At 44.0% G+C, this 24,743-nt stretch overlaps 1 protein-coding gene across 1 annotated transcript; it reads left to right on the top strand.

Annotated features, from left to right (window-relative positions):
• Nucleotides 1–14,249: 14,249 nt before the first annotated feature.
• Nucleotides 14,250–22,988, top strand: LOC143964054 (olfactory receptor 10J4-like). Its single transcript, XM_077473765.1, has 2 exons — nt 14,250–14,731; nt 21,775–22,988. Exons 1-2 carry the CDS (start codon nt 14,675–14,677, stop codon nt 22,723–22,725), a joined length of 1,008 nt encoding a protein of 335 aa, XP_077329891.1. The 5' UTR covers nt 14,250–14,674; the 3' UTR covers nt 22,726–22,988.
• The last annotated feature ends 1,755 nt before the right edge of the window (nt 22,989–24,743 follow it).

Here is a 24,743-nt window from a genome sequence, read left to right as displayed (position 1 = left end):
GTCGCAGTCACAATAAAAATCGCTGATCACCGCCATTACTAGTAAAAAAAATAATAATAAAAAATTATTAATAAAAATGCTATAAAACTATCCCTATTTTGTAAACGCTATAACTTTTGCGCAAACCAATCAATAATCGCTTATTGCGATTTTTTTTACCAAAAATATGTAGAAGAATACGTATCGGCCTAAACTGAGAGAAAAAAATGTTTTTTTTATATATTTTTGGGGGATATTTATTATAACAAAAAGTAAAAAATAATGCGTTTTTTTTCAAAATTGTTGCTCTATTTTTGGTTATAGCGCAAAAAATAAAAACCGCAGGGGTGATCAAATACCACCAAAAGAAAGCTCTATTTGTGGGAAAAAAAGGACGTCAATTTTGTTTGGGAGCCACGTCGCACGACCGCGCAATTGTCAGTTAAAGCGACGCAGTGCCGAATCACAAAAAGGGGTCTGGTCTTTGGCCAGCAAATTGGTCCGGTCTGCAAGTGGTTAAACTTTATCTGTATTGTTTCTAATGCTAAAACTTTTTTTTTTATGATTTGGATAGAGTGGGTAAAAGTTATAACTACAAGACACTAGTCTCTGCTGGAGAGATTTCCCCTCATTTCCTGTCCTCCACTTTAATGGAAATCTCCCCAATTCAAGGAGAAATCACTTTATTAAATTATCTCAGAAACAGGTGCCCCCTGTAAAATGTTTGAGTCTTTGTGACGATGGCCACAGTGGGGACACAGACAGAAATGCTGTCAGGAACTTTGGTCCTCTCATACTCATTCCAACATTCTAAAATTTCCCTACTCACTGCACACCCAATCTGCTTCCTGCTCACAAATACAACTCTATAGAGACACATTTATAAATTAGTGAATGGGGAAAACACACATCCGACCTGCCCTGCACCAAGATCCAGCCTCCGATCACTACTGAAAACGGTGACCATTATACAGTATATATGCCTTGAACGACAGGACGGACTCCCCACGAACCCTGGGAGAAGTAGTTGGATGGACAATACCCCCCCGATGCTGGCGTAACTAGGGAGAAGAGGGAGGATGGAGCCCCCCTCCCCCCGGGGTGATCACCGGGGAAAGAAGGCGGACGTCACCCTCCAAAATGCCGGATAGAGCATGTAAACGTGGGCAGGCAGTCCTCCATCGCACCAGGAGAAGTGGGAGGGCAGCCGATCATCCCCCCACTTCCCGGCGTAAGCCTTGGGAGGAGAGGGCAGATGGCCCCCTCGTGGATCTGCACAGGGAGAGAGGAGCTGGAAGGTGGCCGAACACCCGCCTGGCGCGAAACACCAGGAGAAGCGCGTGGATGGTCCCCTCGTGATGTCGGATATACCCTGGGGTGATAAGAAGATGGGTGGGTGCCCAACGTAAGCACCGAGAGAAGAACCGCCACCACTGTTTCAGCCGACCGTCGCTCAGCAAGGACCCGGAAGTGACGTATGTCGGTGTAACCCAGAAATGAGCCAACGAAGAGACTGATGGAGGAGGAGGAGAGATATATAGCCCGCAGACTCCTCCTACAAATTCAGGCTGGCCTCTGGCCAGCCTTCTAACATACTCTGCGGCTTACAGTGTAGCCTATATCTACAGTGCATTCCGTGGTGTACTGTTTCTACTACTTTTCTGGTGGTTTACACAATACACAATACAGTGCAAACGTAGTGCAGTTGCTACTACTTTTCTTTTGGTGTACACCGTACACAATACAGTGCAGCTGTAGTGCTGTTGCCACTACTTTTCTGGTGGTGTACACATTACACAATACAGTGCAGCTGTAGTGCAGTTGCTACTACTTTTCTGGTGGTGTACGCAATACACAATACAGTGCAACCGTAGCACCATTGCTACTACTTTTCTGGTGGTGTGACCATTACACAATACAGTGCAACCATAGTGCAGTTGCTACTACTTTTCTGGTGGTGTACACAGTACACAATACAGTGCAACCATAGTGCAGTTGCTACTGCTTTTCTGGTGGAGTAAGCATTACACAATACAGTGCAGCTGTGGTGCCGGTGCTACTACACTTCTGGTGGTGTACACAGTACACAATACAGTGCGGTGTGGTGTTGCAAAACAAAATATACATCATGCCCGGAAGGCCACCAAAGAGAGGCAGATGCTCACAGGCCACTAAAAGAGGGCAAGCAGGCTCTGTGTCTACAGTCAACAGTGCTGGTCGTGGACATGGTGCATCCTCTGCAGGTGGCAGTGGGGCACGCTTGTCCTTTTTTTCTGCTGCTGGCCGTGTTATTGAGCCAGAACATAAAAAAGAAAAAGAAAAAAGAAAAAGAAAAAAGAAAAGTGCAGCGCTTAACCTCTGAATATAAATGTGGCTTATTAAGAAAATTTATAAATTTTAGTAAAAAACCTAAATAATGGGGATCTAAATATTGTGAATCTAAATAATGTGAAAATCATTTGGTGAAAAATGCTTTCAAAAATCAATCATCAAAAAAACATTTGTCTGTAATTCAGATGTCCAATAAATTTGAAAAACAAAAACTAAAAATCAAAAAGTCAAAAAATATATAATGGTGCAACACAGTGTAAGATATCCCATGTGAATGTACAACAAAAGTGTAGTCGATCTTGTTTGTTCAAACAAAAATAGTGCTTGACCACGTGGACCCTTCACCTCTGTAAATCAATAGTGAATGGAGGCTTACCAGATCACCGGTCGGTATGCGTAGATACGGACACATAGACGTTTTCGATGCGGAAAGCCGGAAAACGACCCACTCCTTCGGATATCTCGTAATCACCGAATCAGCTCGGATCCTCTCGTAAGCTGGTCTGCACGGATGCGAACACGTAGGAGTTTCGATACAGGAAATCGGAAGACAACCCACTCATTCGAATGTCTCGTAGTCACCAAATCAGCTCTGATCCTCTCATAAGCCTCGAAGCATCATATCACCAAAAAACAAAAATAAAAGTGCGCCAAATCGTGTAGTAAGGTTTGAACAAATTTATTCTTATTCAACCGAATGGTTTAAGCGCTAAAAGATGACTCCACCGAGTCGTGCGAAAGTAAATGTATCATTAAAAATGAACAAATTGCTAGCAAAAAAATAAAAAATAAACGAATGCTAAAGCACAAAGGGTGAGCGTGGCTACCCGACGATCGTTTCGTCAAAAGTCTGACGTCATCAGGGGTACGCCCACACCATTGTGCTAAACCCTTTTATAGCCTACAGGTAAGGTAAGGAGCCCTGCCATAGGGAGAAACAAACACCCTATCACGGGCTTAGTGAATTAACCACCGGACGACTTACACATTCGAACAGGGTCGGAAACCCAAATTAATCCCATTAACAAAACGGACGTGTAACAATGCAAGCCCGTCGGGATAATTGAGTAACAATGTCTCCAATAATAGAGAAACCTTTTTTTTTTTTATTAAAATTAAAAATTAAAAATTGAAAAATGAATAAATGTATATAAAAATAAATATAAATGCCGCCATCTAATAAAAATAAAATAATTTATATGTAAATATATGGGCGAGCCAATATAATGAAATTACATACCAGCATCAACTGCCGAACATTACCCATAGTCTATTTGCAAAATAGCCTAATAAAAAATAAATGAAACATGAAAATTAAAAAATAAATTAAAAAATAGACAAACCATGACACTTTTTTGCAATAATGAAATACAACTGACATTCCAAAAAATGTTTACAAAAAGTACATAAATGGTGCCTGATTTCATATAGCTTAATCATCAAAGTACAGGCATTTTAGGTACCCAGTTTGCACTAATTAAACACAACCACTGGGATGGACCAAAGAGAGGGACATCAACCATTATTAATGAAACAGTTGATGTCCCACTCAACATTAAGTCCCCCAGGGATATGCGTACACAATTTATGTATCCAGTTAGTTTCAGCTCTTGAGATAGTATGCTTAGCATTACTGCCACGCCAATGAGGTACATATTTCTCAATTGCTAAAAAAGTGGTACCCCTTGGGTCACGATTATGTTTCAAATCATAATGCTTGCTCACATTATGCTTATCGAAACCTTTGCAGATATTAGTTATGTGCTCACCCAGACGTGGTCAAGCACTATTTTTGTTTGAACAAACAAGATCGACTACACTTTTGTTGTACATTCACATGGGATATCTTACACTGTGTTACACCATTATATATTTTTTGACTTTTTGATTTTCAGTTTTTGTTTTTCAAATTTATTGGACATCTGAGTTACAGACAAATGTTTTTTTTGATGATTGATTTTTGAAAGCATTTTTCACCAAATGATTTTCACATTATTTAGATACACAATATTTAGATTCCCATTATTTAGGTTTTTTACTAAAATTTATAAATTTTCTTAATAAGCCACATTTATATTCAGAGGTTAAGCGCTGCACTTTTATTTTTTCTGTTTCGTTGTGCCCAGTATCCTGGTTATGGTGTTCAGCTGCTGATTTTTAATAAAATTTTTTACTAAGCGCAGATTTTCTACTTTTTTTTTTTTTTTTTTTATAATTTTTATTGAAAATATTTATATAGTACAAATAATAAGACAAGTACAAATAGTGGTGGACTACGTAATGCGAATTAACAACCAAAGGTAAGTAAAGAGAGAAATAAAAGAGAGAAAGGAAAAAAGTACTGCCATATTGGGGTGTTAACTTCAATGTTTGGTGGGGGAGATCTCTGTAGAAAAGATGACACCTGATTGTACAGATATATACTAGTTGGGGGAATGTTATATGTGTGTCGTAGGGAGTCGAACGATTTTATAACCTCTTGAGTATATAATTCGTCTACCCACTCAATGCCATTCTCCTTCCATTTTGTGATATTGCTGTATGGAATCAGCAGTTCCAAGGTTTGAATCGGGACCCTGACTACCGTATGGGGTTGAGCTGATTTTTGTTGTTGTAGTAGATGCCTCCATGCGGCGACTGTTGCTACGATCGTAGGGGATATATGTATCAGGGATCTAGGCTTCCAAGAGTCCGCTATGAGTAGGAGACTCATGTTGTGAGTTTGTGCTATACATTCTTCTAAGCCTACCCATAAATGATCGGGGTTAGGTGAAAACCATAGTTTGGCTTGTGCTAGTATTACTGCCCAGTAGTAATCTTTAAGTTCCGGAAGACCCATGCCACCCGCCTTTTTGTGCATGATAAGCTTATGAGAAGGGCATCTCGCTCTCTTGCCCTGCCATATGTACTGCTTAAGGAGTTTATTCAACTCCGTGAAATGTGCGGATTTATAAGGAATTGGGAGGGTTCGGAATATATATAGAATTTTTGGCAAAATCAGCATTTTAAATGCTGCTATTCTTCCTGCCCATGATAATACAGTTTTGGAAATATGGGATATGGTCTTTTGGATTTCTTGTACAAGATGTTTGATGTTAAGATCTGCAATAGTGGATAGGTTGTTAGATATCTGTATGCCTAAATAGGGGATATGTTTGGGCGCCCAGACATATGGGAACGCTTGCTTGATGTGAGAGCTCACGTGTCGGTTTAGCCCTAGGTCTAATATGAGTGATTTTGTATAGTTTACTTTGTAGTAAGATATCCTACCAAATTCCTCCAGGATCTTATGTGTGTGTGGTAGTGACACGACCGGGTTTGATAGGAACAGTATTATGTCGTCCGCAAACAGATTGACTATATGGTCTCTCCTTCTGGCCTTGAGACCAGTAATGTGCGGGTGAGATCTAATGGTCTCCGCCAGGGGCTCTATCATCATATTTAAAATCAGGGGCGACAAGGGACACCCCTGGCGTGTGCCATTTGATATATGAAATGTTTTGGATACCAGCCCCATGGTATACACTTGGGCTGAAGGCGTAGAGTATAGCGCCAAGATAGCCGACAGGGCCTCATGCCGAAAACCTAATTTTTTAAGTACTTCTGTCATGTATTCCCAATGGACCCTGTCGAACGCCTTCTCCGCATCTATTAAAAGAAGCAGAGAAGGCGTCCCACGAGTCCCAGCTTGGTGAATGAGGCCCAGTAGGCGTTGTGTGGCATCCGAGGCCTGCCTCCCCTTTGTGAATCCAGTTTGGTCTGGATTTATTAAATTTGGCATAATGTCAAAGATTCTATTTGCTATTACTTTGGCGTATAGTTTAACGTCTCCATTAAGGAGAGAAATGAGACGAAAGTTGGCTGGTGTGTCTGGAGATTTCCCTGGTTTAGGTAGGGTGACAACATAGGCTTTAAGCATTTCAGCTGGGAAAGAACCAGTTGTCCTGGCTGCATTGAAGATAGATAGGAGATGTGGGGATAAAATTTGGCTGAATTTTTTATAGTACACATTAGAGAGCCCGTCTGGGCCTGGGGATTTCCCGGAGGGTAGGGAGTGAATAGCTTTGTCTAACTCAGCGGGGGTAATTGGAGATCTTAATTCTTGAAGTTGGGTGTCGGTTAGTGAAGGCAAGTTGACTTTATCTAGAAAGGATGCTATGTTCTCTTTTGTAGGTGTTACTGTGTTGGGGTCCGTATGTAGGTTATAGAGTGACGAGTAATAATCTGCGAAGGCGTCTGCTATTTTTTGGGGATGTTCCACCTTGTCTGCTGTTTTAGGGTGAAGTAGGTAAGGGATTGTCGTTCTAGTGCGTCTGTCTTTTAAACGGTTGGCCAGGAATTTACCTGCTTTGTTGTTGTTTCCGTAATAATTAAGCCGGAGTCTTGCCATAGCATGATCATGGAGCATGCTATACCATTCTCTAATTTTTTTATCTAATTTGGAATAGTTGCGTTGCGAGATGGACGGGTTTTGTTGGTTGCGATGTTCTAGAGAGCGGAGTTCTGTTAGCAGGCTGTTTAAGTTAACGGCACGGGTCTTCCGGACTTTTGAATACATTTTTATAAGGGCCCCCCTAATGAAAGCCTTATGGGCGTTCCAATTTGTAAAGGGACCAGTGCATGTAGGGTCATTAATCTGAAAATATTCCATGAGTTGTTGGGAGATTTCAGTATGGTATTTTGGGTCTTGAAGTACAGTTTCATTGTTTCGCCATATGCGGGGCGAAGCATGTGTTCTACCCCCTTCAATAGTAAGTGTGATGGGTGCGTGGTCCGACCACGTTATATCAAGGATGGAGGAACTGGTAGTTCTGTGCAATAGATCTAAATCTGTGAGGAACATATCTAGTCTGGAGTAGGAATTGAATCTAGGAGAATAGTAGGAATATGATCTTTCATTTGCGTTCAGGCAACGCCAGGCGTCGAATAGACCTTCCTGGTGTAGGAGTTTTTTAAAATTAGGAAGGTGGTTCCTTGCTCCAGAAGAGGTATCCAGTTCCTTATCTAAAATCATTTTAAAGTCACCACATATAAGTATGCTCCCAACACGCACCTGCTCTATTTGTTTGAATACTTTCCGCAAAAATTTTAATTGGTGCGAGTTAGGAGCATATATGCATACAAAAGTAATAGCAATCATATTGATATTGCAAACCATAATGATGAACCTACCATCAGGATCTACTACAGAGGTTTTAAGTTCAAATTTTACCGAGTCTCTTACAGCAATCATAACCCCTCTTTTCTTCGCTGTAATGGAAGAGTGGAGGATGTGTGGGAATTTCTGGTGTGAACACAATGGTGTAGCAAGTTTATGAAAGTGTGTTTCTTGCACAGCCAATATGTCCGCGTTCTGCTTGATTGCTTCTTGCCATAGAGATCGCCGTTTGGCCGGGTGATTAAGACCCCGTGCATTTAGGGAAAGAATTTTAATGCTCATGTTTGGCTGACTTGGAATGATGTGAGCCTTTTGTTTCGAAGTTTAAATGGGAAGTCTCGAAGGGATGCTAGACTGTATACAAAGAAACTTATGTGCCCGCATGTATGCGTTTCTATTACTTTGGCATTTGTTCCGCATTGTTCGTTTCTGATAGTAGGATGTGGAAGTTCCATGGGTCTCGGTCTTCCGAGGTGGCATTTGAGTTCTGTTGTTGAGCACATGTTGTTTGTGAAGTAGTAGAGCGGGTCTAAAAAGAATTTGTAGAGTGGACTCGAGTAACCTAGATGTGGACTTTTCATGTGTCCGTTGGATGCTCTGCTATAAGCATAGTTCAGGTAGAGGATACGATTTATAGAGGCGACAAAAAAAACATGAAGAAAAACAGCAAACGAAAAATGAGAATAGAAAAGAAAAAAGTTGAACTGCAAATTGCAAATAAGAAACAAGACCCATATGGGCCAGGCAACAATTGCCCAATTCGAGGGGCTAACGGTACGCCGTTGGGTAACAGGGGCGCTCAGGGAATCTGAGTAGAACTTGCGTGGAGGAAGCACTGGTGTAACAGAATCAGGTGAGACGGGCTGTAGATCTCCGACGGGGTTTCGTTTGCCATCTTGGCTAGAGTTTGCCTCGTCGGTTGGAGTGGAGCCTGACCCGGGTCAGGAGGTAGGATGTTCCAGTTCTTCAAGAGCTGCATCCCTTCTTCCAGTGTGCGGATGAGATGGATGGATCCATTATAGGAAGCTTGTAACTTGGCAGGGTATTTCCACTTATACATCATTTTGTGGTTTCTCATGGCTTTGGTTAGGGTAGACATGTTGCGTCGGAGTTGCAAGGTGTACTGTGACAAGTCCGGCAGGATTTGGAGTGCGGCAGCCGCTTCTGGGATGTTCTCCCCTCTCTGTAGCTTGTCGAGTATTTGTTCTTTGGCTGTGAAAAAATGCATTCTCAGTAGAACATCACGGGGAATTTCCTGAGGCAGGAACGCCGGTTTTGGGACCCTATGGATTCTATCAATTGTCAGGTCCAAAGGTGATAATGACGGAACCAGGGCTTTAAAAAGATCCTGGGCATAGGTAGGAAGTTGTTGTGCCGTCACTGTTTCTGGAACCCCCCGGATCTATAAATTGTTTCTGCGGGAGCGGTCCTCAAGGTCCGCCAATTTGAGGTGGATATTTTCTATAGCCTCGTGTTGCGCAGTATGAGAGTCCACCAATGCATTGAACGAGGAGGTGACATCACATATTCTTGTCTCTACCTGGTGCATTCTTTCCCCTAGGTCACTGATTTCAGCTTTACATTGTTGTAAACACGACAACATATCTGTTTGCAGCGATGCACGTAGTAACATCAGCAGTTCTTTTAAAGTAGTATCAGAGATTGGCTGACCTGTTGTTGGGAATTGTGCGATCGGATCCGCAGTTTGCTGGGTGGCTAATCCGCCGCCACCTGTCTCTATGCTCATCATCGCCGTTCGGGGATGTAGTCTGTTGCCAGGCTCCAGCCTGGGCCTGGACTTCACAGGACTCCTGGTCGATGGAGAGTTGTTTGGGGAGTCTGACTCGGAGGACTGTGCTTCGGATTCCTCATCCATCTCCTCTGTGCGCTCTGCTCTGGGTGGCTTCTCCATTGACGTCGCTGACGCTGGTACTGGAGGCTGCGCGTGTTGCGCTGTGTGCTGTCCTCCTCCGCCATCTTTGTGTGGCCCGCGATCTAAGGCCGGATAAAAGTCCGGTAATTTCAAGGCGTGTGGCTGTTTTTGGGATCTTTTCCGCATGATGGATCTGTCGGCTTGATTTTCTACTTTTTTATTGAGCCAGAACATGCAGAAGAGTTGGTGCAGTGGATAACAAAGCCATCCTCATCCTCCTCATCCTCTGTCACACAGGCTAAGAGTAGTTTGCCTTCTAATGCAGCTGCCAAAGTGGCCTATTCCACCAGCTCCTTGTCCACAGTCACTCCTTCCGTAGCCCCATCATCATGCATGGAGGAGTCCCTTGAACTATTTGACCATAGTGTCGGGTACATACTTATGGAGGATGCGCAGCGATTAGAAGGTTCCGATGTTGGTTCCCAGGTTTAGGAAGGGAGTAACGTGAGCCTAGAGAGAGGGGGTGCCCAAGAACGATAAGAAACTGGCAGTCATGTTCCCCCGGGTGCCTGATAGAAGAGAGGAGGAGAAAAAGGGGGAGAAGAGCACAACTCCAATAAGGCAGGATGTCCTCCAGGAGGAAGCTTAAGGGCAGCCACCCTACTGTCTCACACTGCAGAGCTCAGCAGGTGCAAGGCGCTGCAGAATCCCTGCTGATTTTGAAAAGCTCCTTGGTGTGGGCCTTTTTTGACACGTGTGCAGCAAATCGCACCATTGCTGTTTGCAACCTATGTCTGAAGTGGATCAAGCATGGCCAGAACAGTAGCTGCTTGGGCACCACATGCTTGACCAGACATATGATGACCTTCCATGCAGTCCGATGGCAACAGTACTTGAAAGACAAAGAAAAAGGCAGACTTCTCCTTGCTCCTCATCTGGGATCTCCAACCCCACTATACCTCCAGGCCTCTAAAAAACCTGCACTTAGAGGAATGAAGGTATAGCAATAGGTGTGCCAAGTACTTGCAGCCAATCTGCTATCAGTACATCTCCATCTGATTTTAGCAAGCAAATTTCCTTACCCCAGTTGCTAAACCGTAAAAATAAATTCTGTTCCAGCCATCCACATGCTCAGCATCTGAATGCTAGCTTGGCCAAATTGCTAGTACTGCAACTGCTACCTTTTCAGCTGGTAGACTCTGCCCCTTTTTGTGAATTTGTGGAATGTGCTGTACCTCAGTGGCAGGTTCCAAAATGCCATTTCTTTTCATGGAAGGCTATTCCGGCTCTCTACCAGCATGTGGAAGGCAATGTTTTGGCCTCGTTGGACAGGGTGGTCAGCAGTAAGGTGCATACTTCCACTGATTCATGGTCTAGCAAGCATGGGCATGGATGTTACCTTTCCTTCATGGTGCACTGGGTAACTCTGCTGGCAGCTGGGAAGGCTGCAGGAGAGGGTTCAGTATTGTTGGAGCTAATTCAACCACCATGCCTCCAAAAAGCTAGTGGTGATTCTGCCACAGCTCTCTGCTCCACCCCATCCTCTTCTTCTTCCTCTATGGCCTCTTCCTATGCAGATTTGTCCTCGGAACCAGCGGTGCTCCGTAGGCATTCTAGGGGCTACACAAGCACTCAGGAAAAAAGATGCCATGCGGTGCTTAAGTTGGTCTGCTTAGGAAACAGGAGTCACAATGGGGCAGATAATCTGTCAGCTCTGCAGGGGCAGAATCAGAGGTGGTTGATGCCACACCATCTTCAGCCAGGAATAGTTGTATGTGACAATGGCACCAACCTTCACTCCGCCCTCTGACAGGGACACTTGACCCATGTTCCATGTTTGGCACACGTCCTGAATTTGGTGGTGCAGCAGTTCTTGAGCAGGTACCTAGGCTTACAGGATCTCCTGAGGCAGGCCAGAAAAGCCTGTGGTAATTTCTGTCGGTCATACAATGCCAGTGCTTGGCTGGCTGACATTCAAAGGGAATGCAACCTGCCTACCAACCATCTCATTTGTGACAAACCCACCAGGTGGAACCAACTCAATGTCGGCAATGCTGCAGCGGATGCACTCACAGGAGAGGGCCATACATGAGTACCTGTGTGAGTATGACACCAGGAAAGGGTCAGGGAGCTTGCCTTTTTTTCATCACGCCAGTGGCTACTGATCATGGATGCATAAACTGTCCTGTAATAATGTGATGAGGCCATGAGAATGGTGAGCAGCAACAATACATACATCAGTGATACTGCCCCCTTTGTCTTCCTGTTGGAAGAAAACATGCTTTGTGGAATAATGGACAGGGCACTTGAGGCAGAACAGTGTAAGAAAGAGGAGGACTTCCTTACTTCTCAAGTCCCCCTTTATCCAGATAGCATTCCTGTGGGCCCACCGATCACACAGGAATAAGAGGAGGAGGAGGATTGTGTCAACATGGATGTAGAGGATAACACTCAGCAACAGTTTTCAAGGTATGGTTTTCAGTGCCCAGAAGCCCAAGGAGTTGTTCGTGGTTGGGAGGAGGTAGTTCCTGACAACGTCATCCTCAGTGACCCAGAGGACTCACAATTGAATGTATCTGCAAACTTACGCTGCATGGCCTCCCTGATTCTGCAAAGCCTGCGAAAAGGACCCTAGGATATATGGCATCAAGGAGAGGGATCATTACTGGCTGGAAACCCTTCTTGATCCACGTTACAAGGGTAAGGTTGCAGAACTCATCCTGCCTTCGTAGAGGGAGCAGAGGATGAAACATCTTCAGGAGGCCATGAAGAAAGGTTTGTACAATGCGTTTCCAGACCCTGGGAGGTTACACTTTCCTGGTGCTGGACAACGTGTTGCTGAGGCTTCGTTCAGTCAGAGGATGAGCGGTGGAGAAGGTGACTGGCTGACCAATACCTTTAGACAATTTTTCAGTCCTCAGCACCAAGGTCTGATCGGTTCAAGCAACCATCGCCAGCGTCTGTATTACATGGTGCAGGAATATCTAGGGGCAAGAGCAGACTTGGAGACCTTTCCAAGAGACCTTCCACTGGGTTACTGGGTCTTGAGGATGGACCACTGGCCAGAACTAGCTCAATATGCAATTGAGCTACCTATCTGTTCTGCATCCAGCGTTCTTTCTTAATGCACATTCAGTGCTTCTGGAGGGTTTGTAATGGATCATAGAGTGTGCCTGTCCACAGACTCTGTTGATAGGCTCACATTCATAAAAAGGAATCAGTCTTGGATCAGCAGCAGCTATCAAGCACCTGATGCTGATGTAACTGATTGATTTTCTATGGATGTGGGATCCCTTGAAGACTGCCTATGCTGAGAGACTATCCTATTCCTCCTCAATCTTGATGATGCTAGCTTCCAACAATATTTTTGGTTTAGGGCACCACCACCACTGCCTAAGGCCCAATTTTTTATCAAATTACAATTTTTATCAAATATTTCACATCAGGGCCCATTCCTGTGCCAAACAAGAGTATCTGTGAGGAGTGTTGTGACACCACCACCAAAGGCCCAATTTTTCTGCCCCTGTTTAACAGGGGCATGTAATTACAATTTTTGATCTAATATTTCACAGCAGAGCCCATTCCTGCGCCCACCAAGCATAACTGTGAGAGCTTACAGTGTTGTGGCACCATCACCACCAAAGACCCAATTTTTCTACCCCTGTTTAGCAGGGGCATGTAATTACAATTCTTGATATAATATTTCATAGCAGGGCCCATTCCTGCCCCCAAACAAGTGTAACTGTGAGGGGTTACAGTGTTGTGGCACCACCACCACCAAAGGCACAGTTTTTCTGCCTCTGTTTAACAGGGGCATGTAATTACAATCCTTGATCTAATATTTAACAGCAGGACCGTTCCTGCGCCCAAAAAGAGTATCTGTGAGGGGTTACAGTGTTGTGGCACCACCACTGCCTAAGGCCCAATTTTTCTGCCCCTGTTTAACAGGGACATGTAATTATAATTTTTGAAATAATATTTAACAGCAGGGCCTGTTCCTACACACAACAAGAGTAACTGTGAGAGATTACAGTATTCTGGCACCACCAACACCTAAGCCCAATTTTCTGCAGAGAATATAGGGCAGGCCATATAGTATATATACTTCTGTTCAGAGTATATAGTGCCTGGGGCCCCCAACGCCATTTTTTTACATTTGGGTGCGGGGTTCCCCTTAATATCCATACCAGACCCAAAGAGCCTGGTAATGGGTTGGGGGGGGGGCCCATGCCATTTTTCTCAATGACTTTCATCTATATTGCCAGGACCCGACAATAGATTACAGGGGCAAGCAGTTTTAATTGACAATTTTTCCTTTAGAAATGTCATTTTGCTGTGGTACTTTTCTAAACAAGGGAAAACTGTGCCACTTTATAGGCATACTATAGACAGCCCCCCCGTCACAATATTTAAAGGAATATTTCATTTTTATTGTTTTTTATTTTTATTGTTTCACTTTATGCATTCTTAAAATCACTGCTCCCGAAAAAATGTCAGTTTTTAAAACTTTTTTTGCATTGATACATGTCCCCTGGGGCAGTACCCAGGTCCCCAAACACTTTTAGGTCAAAAACTAGCATATAAGCACTTTTTATTTTTCACATTTGTGTCCCATAGACTTTAACGGTGTTTGCGTGTTCAAACAATCTTTTTTGCCTGTTCGGATGTTCTGGTGCAAACCAAATCGTAAGGTTTTCGACTCATCCCTATTTCTGAGCAATTCTTTACTAGTATTGTATCGTATTGAGTATTGCATTTTGAAAAAAAATGCATTTATTTTTATTACAGTCACAAATAGAAACCTAAGAGATCTTGATTACTCTCTATGGAATCTTTATTCTGCGAAGAAACATATAAAGGTTTGTGTGAAAAAGGTGTTCTATTCAGTCAACGAGGCTTATTCACTGATACACATGATATGATTTACACTTACAATAGATATATAAGATACTTATTATTATTTTTTCTCTCCCTCTCCTTCTATTTTTTTCTTTCCATTCATGACTTCATTTTGGTCGTATTGTTTTCCTTGTTAAACACTGGTAAAAAGAAAACAAAAAACTCCTATGTTAAAGATTCTTTAAACCAGAACTATGTATTTATTTTTTACATTATTTTGACATCTTTGTCATTATTTTCACTCCCTTTGTTTTTCTCTTTTTTTTCTTTCAGTTTATGACATTCTGCTTCTATTCCATGTTAAATAGAAAAACTGGTGGAAAACTCTCTCATGAAGAAATTCATGTAATATTGTTAAATTTTTAATATTGTCAATTTTCTGTTACCAAAAAAAAAAAAAAAAATCGACATTGTTTTTTATTGGTTTATTTAAAATGAAGTTAAATGATCAAACATATATGGGTTTTCTTCAAAGTTCATTAGTAAATAGAGTAAGTACATTTTTAATTTCAGACTAAATTCATCAAGTTATAATGCTTATTTTTTTTTTTTTTTTTTTTTTAAAGAGTATTTATTGAGAAATGAAACAGACATAATATTACATATGCAACAAAGGTAAGTGCAGTACAGTAGGACCAACATCGCAGATGAGGTGCGCGGAGAGAAATGAGAGCAGATTAAGGCTGTAACATATTAATCGTATATCACATACTGAATCAAAAGAACCAAATAGCAAGTAGTGAATCAAGTAAAACAGAGCAGCAAACTGACAGTAACTGGATGGATCCTGAGGCAAGAGTTTGTTGCAATAGCAATATAAAGTTAACCAAGAAAATGACATTTCCCAAGATTACGTAAAGAAAAAAGGGGGGGGGGAGGGGAGAGAGGGACACATACAGGAAGAGGCAAACGGGGGGATGATGGAGGGGGAGAGGTCAAGGAGCCATGGGTTCTCGTGTCTAGTCCCAGGTGAGGGAGGTTCCGTGGGGTAGTCCCTGGGGGTAGTGAGTTGTTGAGAGCAGATTAGACATTAGAGGGGGGGGGAACTGACCCCCAGAACGGATGAAGGAGCGCCATAGTAGAAGAAGGTGTAGTGGTTCAAATTGGTAATGTCCACCGGGGAGAGAGTGGTCGATATGAAGGGAAGCCACAGCGCATAGAAGCGAGACTTTGCTTTTTCGTCCCGAAAATTAGCGTTGCATCGGTCCTTGTAGAGGAGTGAAAGGAGGTCTTTCTGCGTCTGAGCGACGGAGGGGGGAAGAGCAGAAGTCCAGCTTTTTAGAATAGATTTCCTGGCTAGTAGCAAGCAGAGTAGAGCCCAGTCTTTGTGGGAAGGTTTGCAAGGCGTGCAGTTGGGGGGCACGAAGCTACTTGTGGGAGACCACGGAAGTAAGAGGGGGTCCCAATAACCAAAGATGAGGAGGAGGGGGTCCTTTGGCAATTTCAATAGGGTTACTTTGAAGATGTAGGCGAGTATCCGGTCCCAGAAAGATGAAATAAAGGAGCAGGACCAGAAGCGGTGAGCCAGCGAGGGCCTGTTGAGAAGACAGTGGGGGCACTTGGTGCTGTCCTGATCAGTGGCAGATGGAAGGAAGGGAAGGTATGCCCTATGGGCAATTTTCAGTTGCGATTCTCTTCAAAGTTCGTTGGGAGTTAGGCGGTAGACTTTGTTGAGACCTTGCAGAATTTTGTCTACTAAATCCGGGTCAGGAAAGTCTTTCTTCCAGTTGGCGACAGATGAAGATGTCAGTGGGGAAGAGTATCGCTGGAGCAAGGGTTTGTAGATGTCTGATATTTTGTAGGTATCGTCCCTGAGCAGACGGTCCAAGAAGGTTAAGGTGAAGCGTTTGCGTTCATCACTGCAGATGTCTTTTAAGTAGCTGATACATTGCCTATAATGAAAGGCATGGGCTGGAGGGAGGGAAAACCTTTCTGCTAGGAGAGCAAAAGGCAGAGGGTAGCCAGAGTCCAGGTCACAAAGTGTAGCAAAGCTGGTGATGCCCTTCTCTTTGCAGAGGTGAAATGGCTTGTGGAGTAGGCCAGGGGAGAAAGTAGGGTTCCCCTGTATCGGGAGGTGTCTGGAAACAAAAGGGGGAAGCTTAAGGCACTTCCTGGTTTCTCTCCAGGCTATGGCAGTGTCCCTGAGTAGGAGATTGTGTTGGAGCAGTGGTGGTACCGATTTCCACCGGCAGTGGAGGAGAGCTGTCAACGAAAGTGGAGAGACCATGGCGGCTTCCATAGAGTAGTTGGAGTATCTGGAGGATTGGGATATCCAATCCAGGCCAGTGCGCAACAAACATGACAAATTATACAATCTTAAGTTAGGCAAGCTAATACCCCCCTCGTGTCTGGGAAGATGCAACTTTTTTAGGGCTATACGTGGGCGTTTGCCCTGCCACAAAAAGGAAGAAAAAACTGATTCCAGAGTCTTGATGTCCTTGTGGAGAAGGAGCAGAGGGATGGTCTGGAGTGGGTACAGTAGCCTGGCAAAACTAACCATTTTTAGAAGGTGGCATCTTCCCAGAAGCGAGAGAGGCAGATCCATCCAGTTTACCATTTCCTGAGAGATTTTTGTGATCAGGGGGGAGTAGTTGAGGTGGTAAAGGGAGGAAGGCAACTTTCCAATTTTAATACCAAGGTAGGTGATGTGGGATCTAGCGGTCGTAAAGATAGAGTTTTGGGTCCAGGGGGGTTTACGATGGGAGCCTATCGGGAGGATTTCGCTTTTGCTGTAATTTATCCGAAGCCCCGAGCAGGATCTGAAGACGTCAAAGACCTCTTTAATGGTGTGCATGTCGGAGGCAGGGTCCGACGAGAAAATGAGTACATCATCAGCAAAAAGGGAGGTGCGCAGATCATGTTGGCCTATGCGGATACCGTGAAGGGGAGCTTTGTGTGATAAATATCTGGACAGGGGTTCTAGGGCGATATTAAAGAGGAGAGGGGAGAGTGGGCACCCCTGACGAGTGCCCTTGTGCAGGTGGAATTCATCTGAGAGAACTCCAGCCGCAACTAATTTAGCTGCAGGGGAAGAATACATGGCTTTGATAAGGTGGCAGAAGTGCCCCGTGAAGCCCATTTCGGATAGAGTCATAGAGAGCCAATCAAAACTGACATTGTCGAAGGCTTTCTCCGCATCTAATGTTATAATGGCAAAGTCCCCATCAGGGTTGTTTTTAGCATGTTCCAGGGCGAGCATAACCTTACGGATGTTCAGGGTGGTGGTTCTGCCTTTCACAAAGCCAGATTGGGCAGGGTGAATTAGGGAGGGAATGATGGCAGCTAGTCTAGTGGCTATTATTTTGGACAGTATCTTGACATCCAGGTTGAGGAGGGAAATCGGCCTATACGAGCCTGGTTCGAGGGGATCCTTCCCCTTTTTGTAGAGGAGTTTGATAACAGCCTGGTTCCCAGAGGGGAGATATGGACCACCGGACCAGATGCCATTATATACCTTATGGAGGGTGGGCTCTGTGATGGAATAGAGGGTTTTATAGAATTCACTGGTGAATCCGTCGGGACCTGGAGCTTTGGACGGGGTTAGTGTGCGGATCGTGGAGGAGATTTCGGCGAGTGAGATGGGGGCATTAAGGGTTTCTAATTGTTCAGAGGTGACTTTAGATAGGGGCACACTATCTAGGAAGGAGCGGGTAGTGGCATTATCTATAGGGTCTGGAGCGTAGAGGGCCGTGTAATAGTTTAGCATCACCTTGTTGATTGCTTGTGGGGTGGAGTGAAGGACATCCTTCGTATCTTTAAGAGAGGTGATGTGCGTCGGGTGGAATGCGCCCTTGCACAGCCTCGCTAGGAGCTTACCCGCCTTATTGCCAAATTTGTGGAGCGTTGCGTCGAGTTGAGATCTTTTAGTGCGTTCGAGTGTGTCCGCCCAGGTGTCAAAACCTTGCTTGGCTGCCTGCCATTCGGCTCTATTGTTGGGGGAATCATTAGTGGAGAGGGATCTTTGGGCTAGATGCAGTCTCGCGCTGGCGCGTTTATAATGGGACAGGGCATTTCTTTTGAAAGAAGACGCATAGGAGATGATTCGGCCCCTGAGAAATGCTTTACCAGCATCCCAGAAGAGGTTGGGGGAATCAGAGTGTGGGGAATTCGCTTCCGAGTATTCACGCCAGGATGTCGCCATAAAGTGTTGGAAGTCAGGATTATTGTGGAGATAGGAGGGGAAGCGCCATAGTCTAGGGTGAGGTGGGAGATCTAAGTTGTGAAGTCGAATTACGATCGGGGCATGGTCAGAAATAGCTATGTCAAGTATTTCTGCTTCAGACAAATTGGGGATGAGGTCGTCGGATCCAAAAAAATAGTCGATTCTCGAGAACATGTTATGGGGGTGGGAGTAAAAGGTGTATTCCCTGTCTGCCGGGTGAGACAAGCGCCACAGATCGCGAAGATGTAGGGACTCCATGGTGGAGGCAAAAACGGAGGTGGCAGAGGGAGCACTTTTTAACCTATGTCGTGGGGGAGGAGATCTGTCGTCTGTGTGGTGTAGGATGTCGTTGAAGTCACCGCCGACTAAATGGGGGGTTTGGGTGAAACGAAGGAGCCAGGAGGTTAGTACGCTATAAAAGGACTTGCCAGGGTTATTGGGAGCGTATACGTTAGTGATCACTAGGTCTTTGGTTCCCAGGCGGACATGCACTGAGAGGAGCCTGCCCTGAGAATCTGAGTGTGTGGACAGTATTTCGCAAGGGAGGTTTTTATGTATCAGCAGGAGAACACCCGCCTTACGGTTAATGGCATCTGAGCCTAGGACCTTGCCAACCCAGAGTTTCTTCATGCGATGAAAGTCTGGAGCGGATAAGTGGGTTTCCTGCAGGAGGGCAATATCTGTTTTCAATCTTTTTAGGTGCCGTAGGACTTTCATTCTCTTATTGGGCGACCTGAGGCCTTTCACATTCCAGGATATTATGTTCATGTCAGGGGGGGCGAGAAGGGGAGTTGGGCCGATGTTGTATATTTATCGCTAGCCGGTGGACCGAGTAGGCCGGACTGTAGATTGAATAGAAGGAACCCGGTGTGGCAGTGGAACCCGTAGAGTGTGGTGGTCAGAGGGGGGACGTAATCTCCGATAGAAGGTAGGGGGAGGGAGCAGGGGGGGTGGGGAATAAACTTAAACACATACATAAACAGAAACATTGGAGCGAACTTCGCTTTTTTCCGCATGGAGTCACTGTGTAAGCCAGCCCCCAGTGCACGACCCAAGGCATGGAGCAAAAGCACTCGGGTGGGAGTATGAGCAAGGTTAATAGTGCTAAGGGAGAGCCAAAAAGAATACGTGCCATGGTACGGCGCTAGTCATGCACAGTGAGTCCAGGGGGACAATAACGTCATAAGACATGTAAGGAGTGAGCTTTGTATGTACATGCAGTTTAAACATTTTAGGATATAGACCCAGAAAAGCGGGGTATTCTACAGGAGGAGCATATATATAAAAGAAAATGTGGACCGTAAAATATATATACCAAAAAATTAAAAAAGCATATAAAAAGCAAGTAAACATACAAAGGTACTAGTGTAACCATAAAATACCACGTATAGAGTGGCCGCAATAGCGGCAGGGCCACGTCTAAGCGAGGACCGAGAGTCAGTCGAGGTAGAGGTGGCCAAGAAAACAACGGTGGTGTGACTGCTGCATAGGAGCAGAACTTGGTACTAGGCCTAAGGAAGAGAGAAACCGGGTAGACATCAGGCAGAGCATCAACCGTGCCTGATCGGATGTATTAGAACTAACAAGGCAACTTACAAGTCTGACGGACCCGGCAAAAGGGTCACCGGAAAGGTGAGCAGAGGAGGAATCAGGGAGACTGCCATGTCCTCACCGAGGGGTATCACGGGGATGCCGGTCCGGGCAGAGGGCCTGAACCGTTTGGGCGAGTCTTTCCGTGGGCTCCTTTGGTCCAGGGAGCGGTTGAGCGATGATGACTTGGATGGGGTGTGGGGGTGCGAATCCGAGTGAAGAGAGCGTAGAAATGCCTCCGCTTCAGAAGGATCTTGAAAGGTCAGTTGGTCACCGTTCGGAGCCTTGAGGCGCAGGACAGCCAGGAAGGCCAGGGAGAACTTGAGTTGCATTTTGAAAAGTTCCGAGCACACCTGCTGGAATGCTTTCCTCTTCTTGGAGACCTTGATGGAATAATCGGCGAAGATTAGGACCTTGATTCCATCCAGTTGAAGAGAGCGAGTTTGTCTGAACTTCTGCAGGATCAGGGCCTTGTCAGAGTAGTTGAGGTACTTTGCGATTATGGGTCTAGGGGATTTCAGGTGTGGCGGGACCCATACGGTGGGCCCTCTCTACCGTGCAGGGGCCCGGGAGGCCTAAGGCTTCTGGGATGCGAACTGCGCAAAAGTTAGATAATTCGGAGGTCTGAAGCGACTCAGGGATGCCAACGAATCACAAGTTGCTCCGTCTGGCCCTATTTTCCAAGTCATCGAGCTTCTGCAAGATGTATTGGTTTGTCCTGTCCTGGGAGCGTTCTGTGGCTTGGGCCTGGTATAGTTCCTCCTCCATGTCTGACACGCGGTGTTCCAGGTCGTTTAATCTGGTGTGGTGTTCGCCTATTTGGGCCTTTAGCTGTTGCATGCCTGCATTTACGGCCTTTTCCACCGATGCAGAGATCATGGGGGATAATAGAGCAGCCACGGCCTGGGCAATGCGTTCCGTGGTGGAATCACCAGCAGGGGTTGTGGGGAGAGTGCCCTGGGATGGAGGGGCTTGAGAAGCCAGTAGGGGTTGTGCAGAGCGAGGGGAGGAAGGGTCACAGTTCACCTCCATGTCTGTCGTGCGCTGCGAGGAGAAGGTAGCCGAGTAGGCCGAAGCCGGGGCCTCAATTTGCGGCCGCACCGCGGTCGCGGGCGGCGCCGTATTCGCTCGCGCGCCGGTTTTCTCCACAAACTTGTCCATGGCTACAGGAGGCTATGCCAGAGGTGGATCGATGGATTCCCAGCCGCTCGGCCGAATTTATAGGCAGATTTTAGGGTCGTGCTGCGGGAGCTGAGGAGAGGAGCAGTCACTCCATGCGGCGCCGGAACCGGAAGTTCTTCGTTATAATGCTTTAATTGATTGAAATATTAATTATTAATACAAATGAGAAATTCTATAGCTTTATCCATCCTTTTTCTTTGCATTGTGTAGCATAGTTTTTCATTACTGTAAATGTATATACATACAGTAGATCCCTTCTTGCTATGTAAATGGCATTTTGGAAAGCTTTTTTTTTTTACATATCATGTTTTTTTCCTTTACATATGTAATTTTTTTTTTATTTGCCCAGAGTTTCACTTCTTCTCAATGGCCATGTCATCTTTATTCTATTGCAAATTAACTACAATAATAGAGGCAGCCCAATTAATAAAGAAAACATTCACTGAGCTTTTAAATTTCCCATTTCCCAAGCTGTATTCAAAGGGTATTCAAAGTCACAGGTTGACCTTATTTGCTATCAATCATTTAAGTCAACGTATATTATTTCTGCTATGGTTAATATATTAAAAGGTTATATAAATCTTTTCTGCTTCCACACAGACCACACACAATGTTAATGTTACCACATTCTTCTTCTTGGGATTTAACAGCATGGCGGTATATAATCTACTGCTCTTCACCTTGGTCCTTATTATATACATTGTGACAATATGTGGAAACTGTTTAATCATCATACTGATATATTACAGCAAGACCCTTCATTCTCCCATGTACTTCTTCCTCTCCCAACTCTCTATATCAGACATCTTGCTGATAACAGATATTGCTCCTAACATTTTACATATTGTTCTACATGAGAGGACCTCCATATCCTTTTCTGGTTGCATTGCTCAATTTTATGTCTATGGCACAATAGAAACATTTGAATGTTTCCTTCTGACAGTGATGTCCTATGACCGCTATCTGGCCATCTGCTCTCCTCTGCATTATACCTCCATTATGAAACAATCACTTTGCATTCAACTAGTTCTTGTATCCTGGATTTTCAGCTGTTCTGTAACTTTAATATCAACACTTGGCGTAAGTCAACTAGAATTCTGTGGACCAAATGATATTGACTATTTATTTTGTGATATGAATCCTCTTATGGAACTTTCCTGCTCAGATACATCCACAGTTCAAATGAAAATTACCTTGTTGTCTGTTCCTGTGCTAATATTACCCTTCCTAGTGATAGTGGTTTCATATACTTATATTGTTTCAACAATATTAAAGATATCCTCCTTTTCTGGAAGACGGAAATCCTTTTCCACTTGTAGCTCCCATCTCATTGTTGTGTTTATATTTTATGGAACCCTAATTGCTGTATATCTGATTCCAAAGGAAGGACAATCACAAATTATCAGTAAGATAATGTCCTTGTTGTATACAGTGTTTACTCCCTTTGTAAACCCTTTCATATACAGCTTGAGGAATAAAGAGATCAAAGACAATTTGAAGATGTATATATATACAAAAGGATTTTTATTCAAAAACTTTGGTAAAAGTTAAATTGTTAAAATATATCTGTTTAAACTTGTAGTGAACTTGATGTGCACTGGTATCCAAATATTAGACTTCTACTGTACTGAAGCCATGCTTAATAATAAATTGGTACTAGAGTTCAATTGGTCAAATTAGGTTCCTATGACCTCTAGAGACTTCTTCATCTAAGAATTGTTTTTTAGCTACTTACTGGACCCAATATCTCTTTTTACTCGTCAGCCACTGCTAATGACACTAGAAACACAACAGTCTCATTTCTGTGCGTACCATCCTTAAGCCTAGTACATATGGGCCTGTGTATGGCAGCCGGTCCAACAGAAGCTTCTGTTGTTCGAGCATGCTGGAAAACCAGCAGCCAACCGGCTCCCAATCAGCGCTGACTAGAGGGTTCTGCCGGGGGGGGGGGGGGGCTGAATTGAAAAAATACTTGTAGTGTGTACTAGGTTTTTCTTCGTTTAATCTTCTACATGTGCAAAATACAATTAAGTTGACTCATTGACTCATACAGGGATCCACTGCTTTATATTTGTGTATGGACCATTGTATCACAAACAACAATTTTCTCCTCATATTGGGGAAAACTACTCAGTCTGATGCCCCGTACACATGATCGGACTTTCCAACAACAAAACTGTGGATTTTTGTTTGAAGGTTGTTGTCTACAACTTGTCTTGCATACACAGGGTCACACAAATTTTTGGCTAACAATTATGAACGTACTGACGTACACGGCTTACATGATATCACCATTATGAAAGCTAGTTTTACAAGCCCAAGCGCTTCCAGCTCGTACTTGATTCCAAGCATGCGTGGACTTTTGTGCAACGGACTTGTGTACGGACTTGTGTACACACGATCGGAAAGTCCGAAAACAAAAATTTGTTGGTGGAAAATTTGAGAACCTGCTAGCCAACATTTGTTGGCGGAGCATACACACGGTCAGACTTTCCGCCAACAAGCTCACATCCAACATTTGTTGTCGAAAAATCCGACCGTGTGTACATGGCATAACCCTCACCTTTTTCACCTCTCGCAAGGACCATGAGAAAGCTACAGGATGTCTTTTCGCTTCACCTAACTTTTTTATTTTTTATTTTAGGTCAAAAGCACTACATTTAAAAGGGGTACAGATCTTCCCTACATATTAATATTTTTTGGATACAATGAGGTTGATTTGGTATTACAGTCATAGGTACTTGCATTGTTTTGAGAGCAAGTATGAGCATTTATCACTTTACTACCTATACTACTATAAATAAATTATGAAGATGTAATAGGGAGGATGGGTACCCTTTTATGTTTGAGTGTTTTGACCTAAAATTATATAAACAAAAAAAAAAAAAATCAGGAGAAGAGAAAGTGGAAGATAACGTGTTTAATTTGACTTGTTTTTGAGTATTTTTTTCTTTCAAATTCCAATAGTTCAACCTTTAGCCTTTCCCTGGTTCCCACCCCTACTGTATTGCATACATCCTTTTTTTGTAAATATTAATTCTGTATTGTGACCACTAATGATTTCTTGATCTCTTGGGTTGTATCTATTTTATTTTAAAACTCCTTAGTGGAACCTTCTTAGTAATATCCCTTCACTTGCCAACCACTGCTGATGACATTCAAAACTCAACAGTCCTAATTAACCTCCCTGGCGGTACGATTATTTCGGATTTTAGGTGCTAAAAGCGGTACCATTATTTTGCATGAAAATTTGGCATTTTATATTGTAGTCCTGTAATTCTTATGCCGCGTACACACGAGCGGATTGTATGGCGTACTTAGTCCGTCGAAACACATTTCAGCGGACAATCCGCTCGTGTGTGGGCTTCAGCGGACTTTTTCAGCATGCAGTCCGGAGTACTAAGAATTTTGTTTTTTTCGAAATTCTGTCCGTCGTACTTTGGTTTCAGCGGACAGTACGGTCGTCAGTATGCTAGTTCGACGGACTAAGAATGGCGCATGCCCAGAAAGGATTTATACTGTGGAAGGGTGCTTTGCTGTTTCTTGGACTTCCTATTTCTAGTCCCGTC

Source organism: Lithobates pipiens, unplaced genomic scaffold (assembly GCF_037356315.1).
Source record: "Lithobates pipiens isolate NorthernLeopardFrog02 unplaced genomic scaffold, aLitPip1_a1.2 Scaffold_8, whole genome shotgun sequence".
Taxonomy (NCBI): domain Eukaryota; kingdom Metazoa; phylum Chordata; class Amphibia; order Anura; family Ranidae; genus Lithobates; species Lithobates pipiens.
Note: the sequence above shows the minus strand (reverse complement) of the source record. Positions and strands in the feature narration are given on the sequence as shown.

What these genes read in the sequence shown, in the direction of transcription:
- LOC143964054 (XM_077473765.1), top strand. Translation starts at nt 14,675, where the DNA reads ATGAAGTTAAATGATCAAACATATATGGGTTTTCTTCAAAGTTCATTA. An exon ending in AAAGTTCATTAGTAAATAGA is followed by an intron (nt 14,732 to 21,774) that starts GTAAGTACATTT and finishes GCTTCCACACAG; the next exon opens with ACCACACACAATGTTAATGT.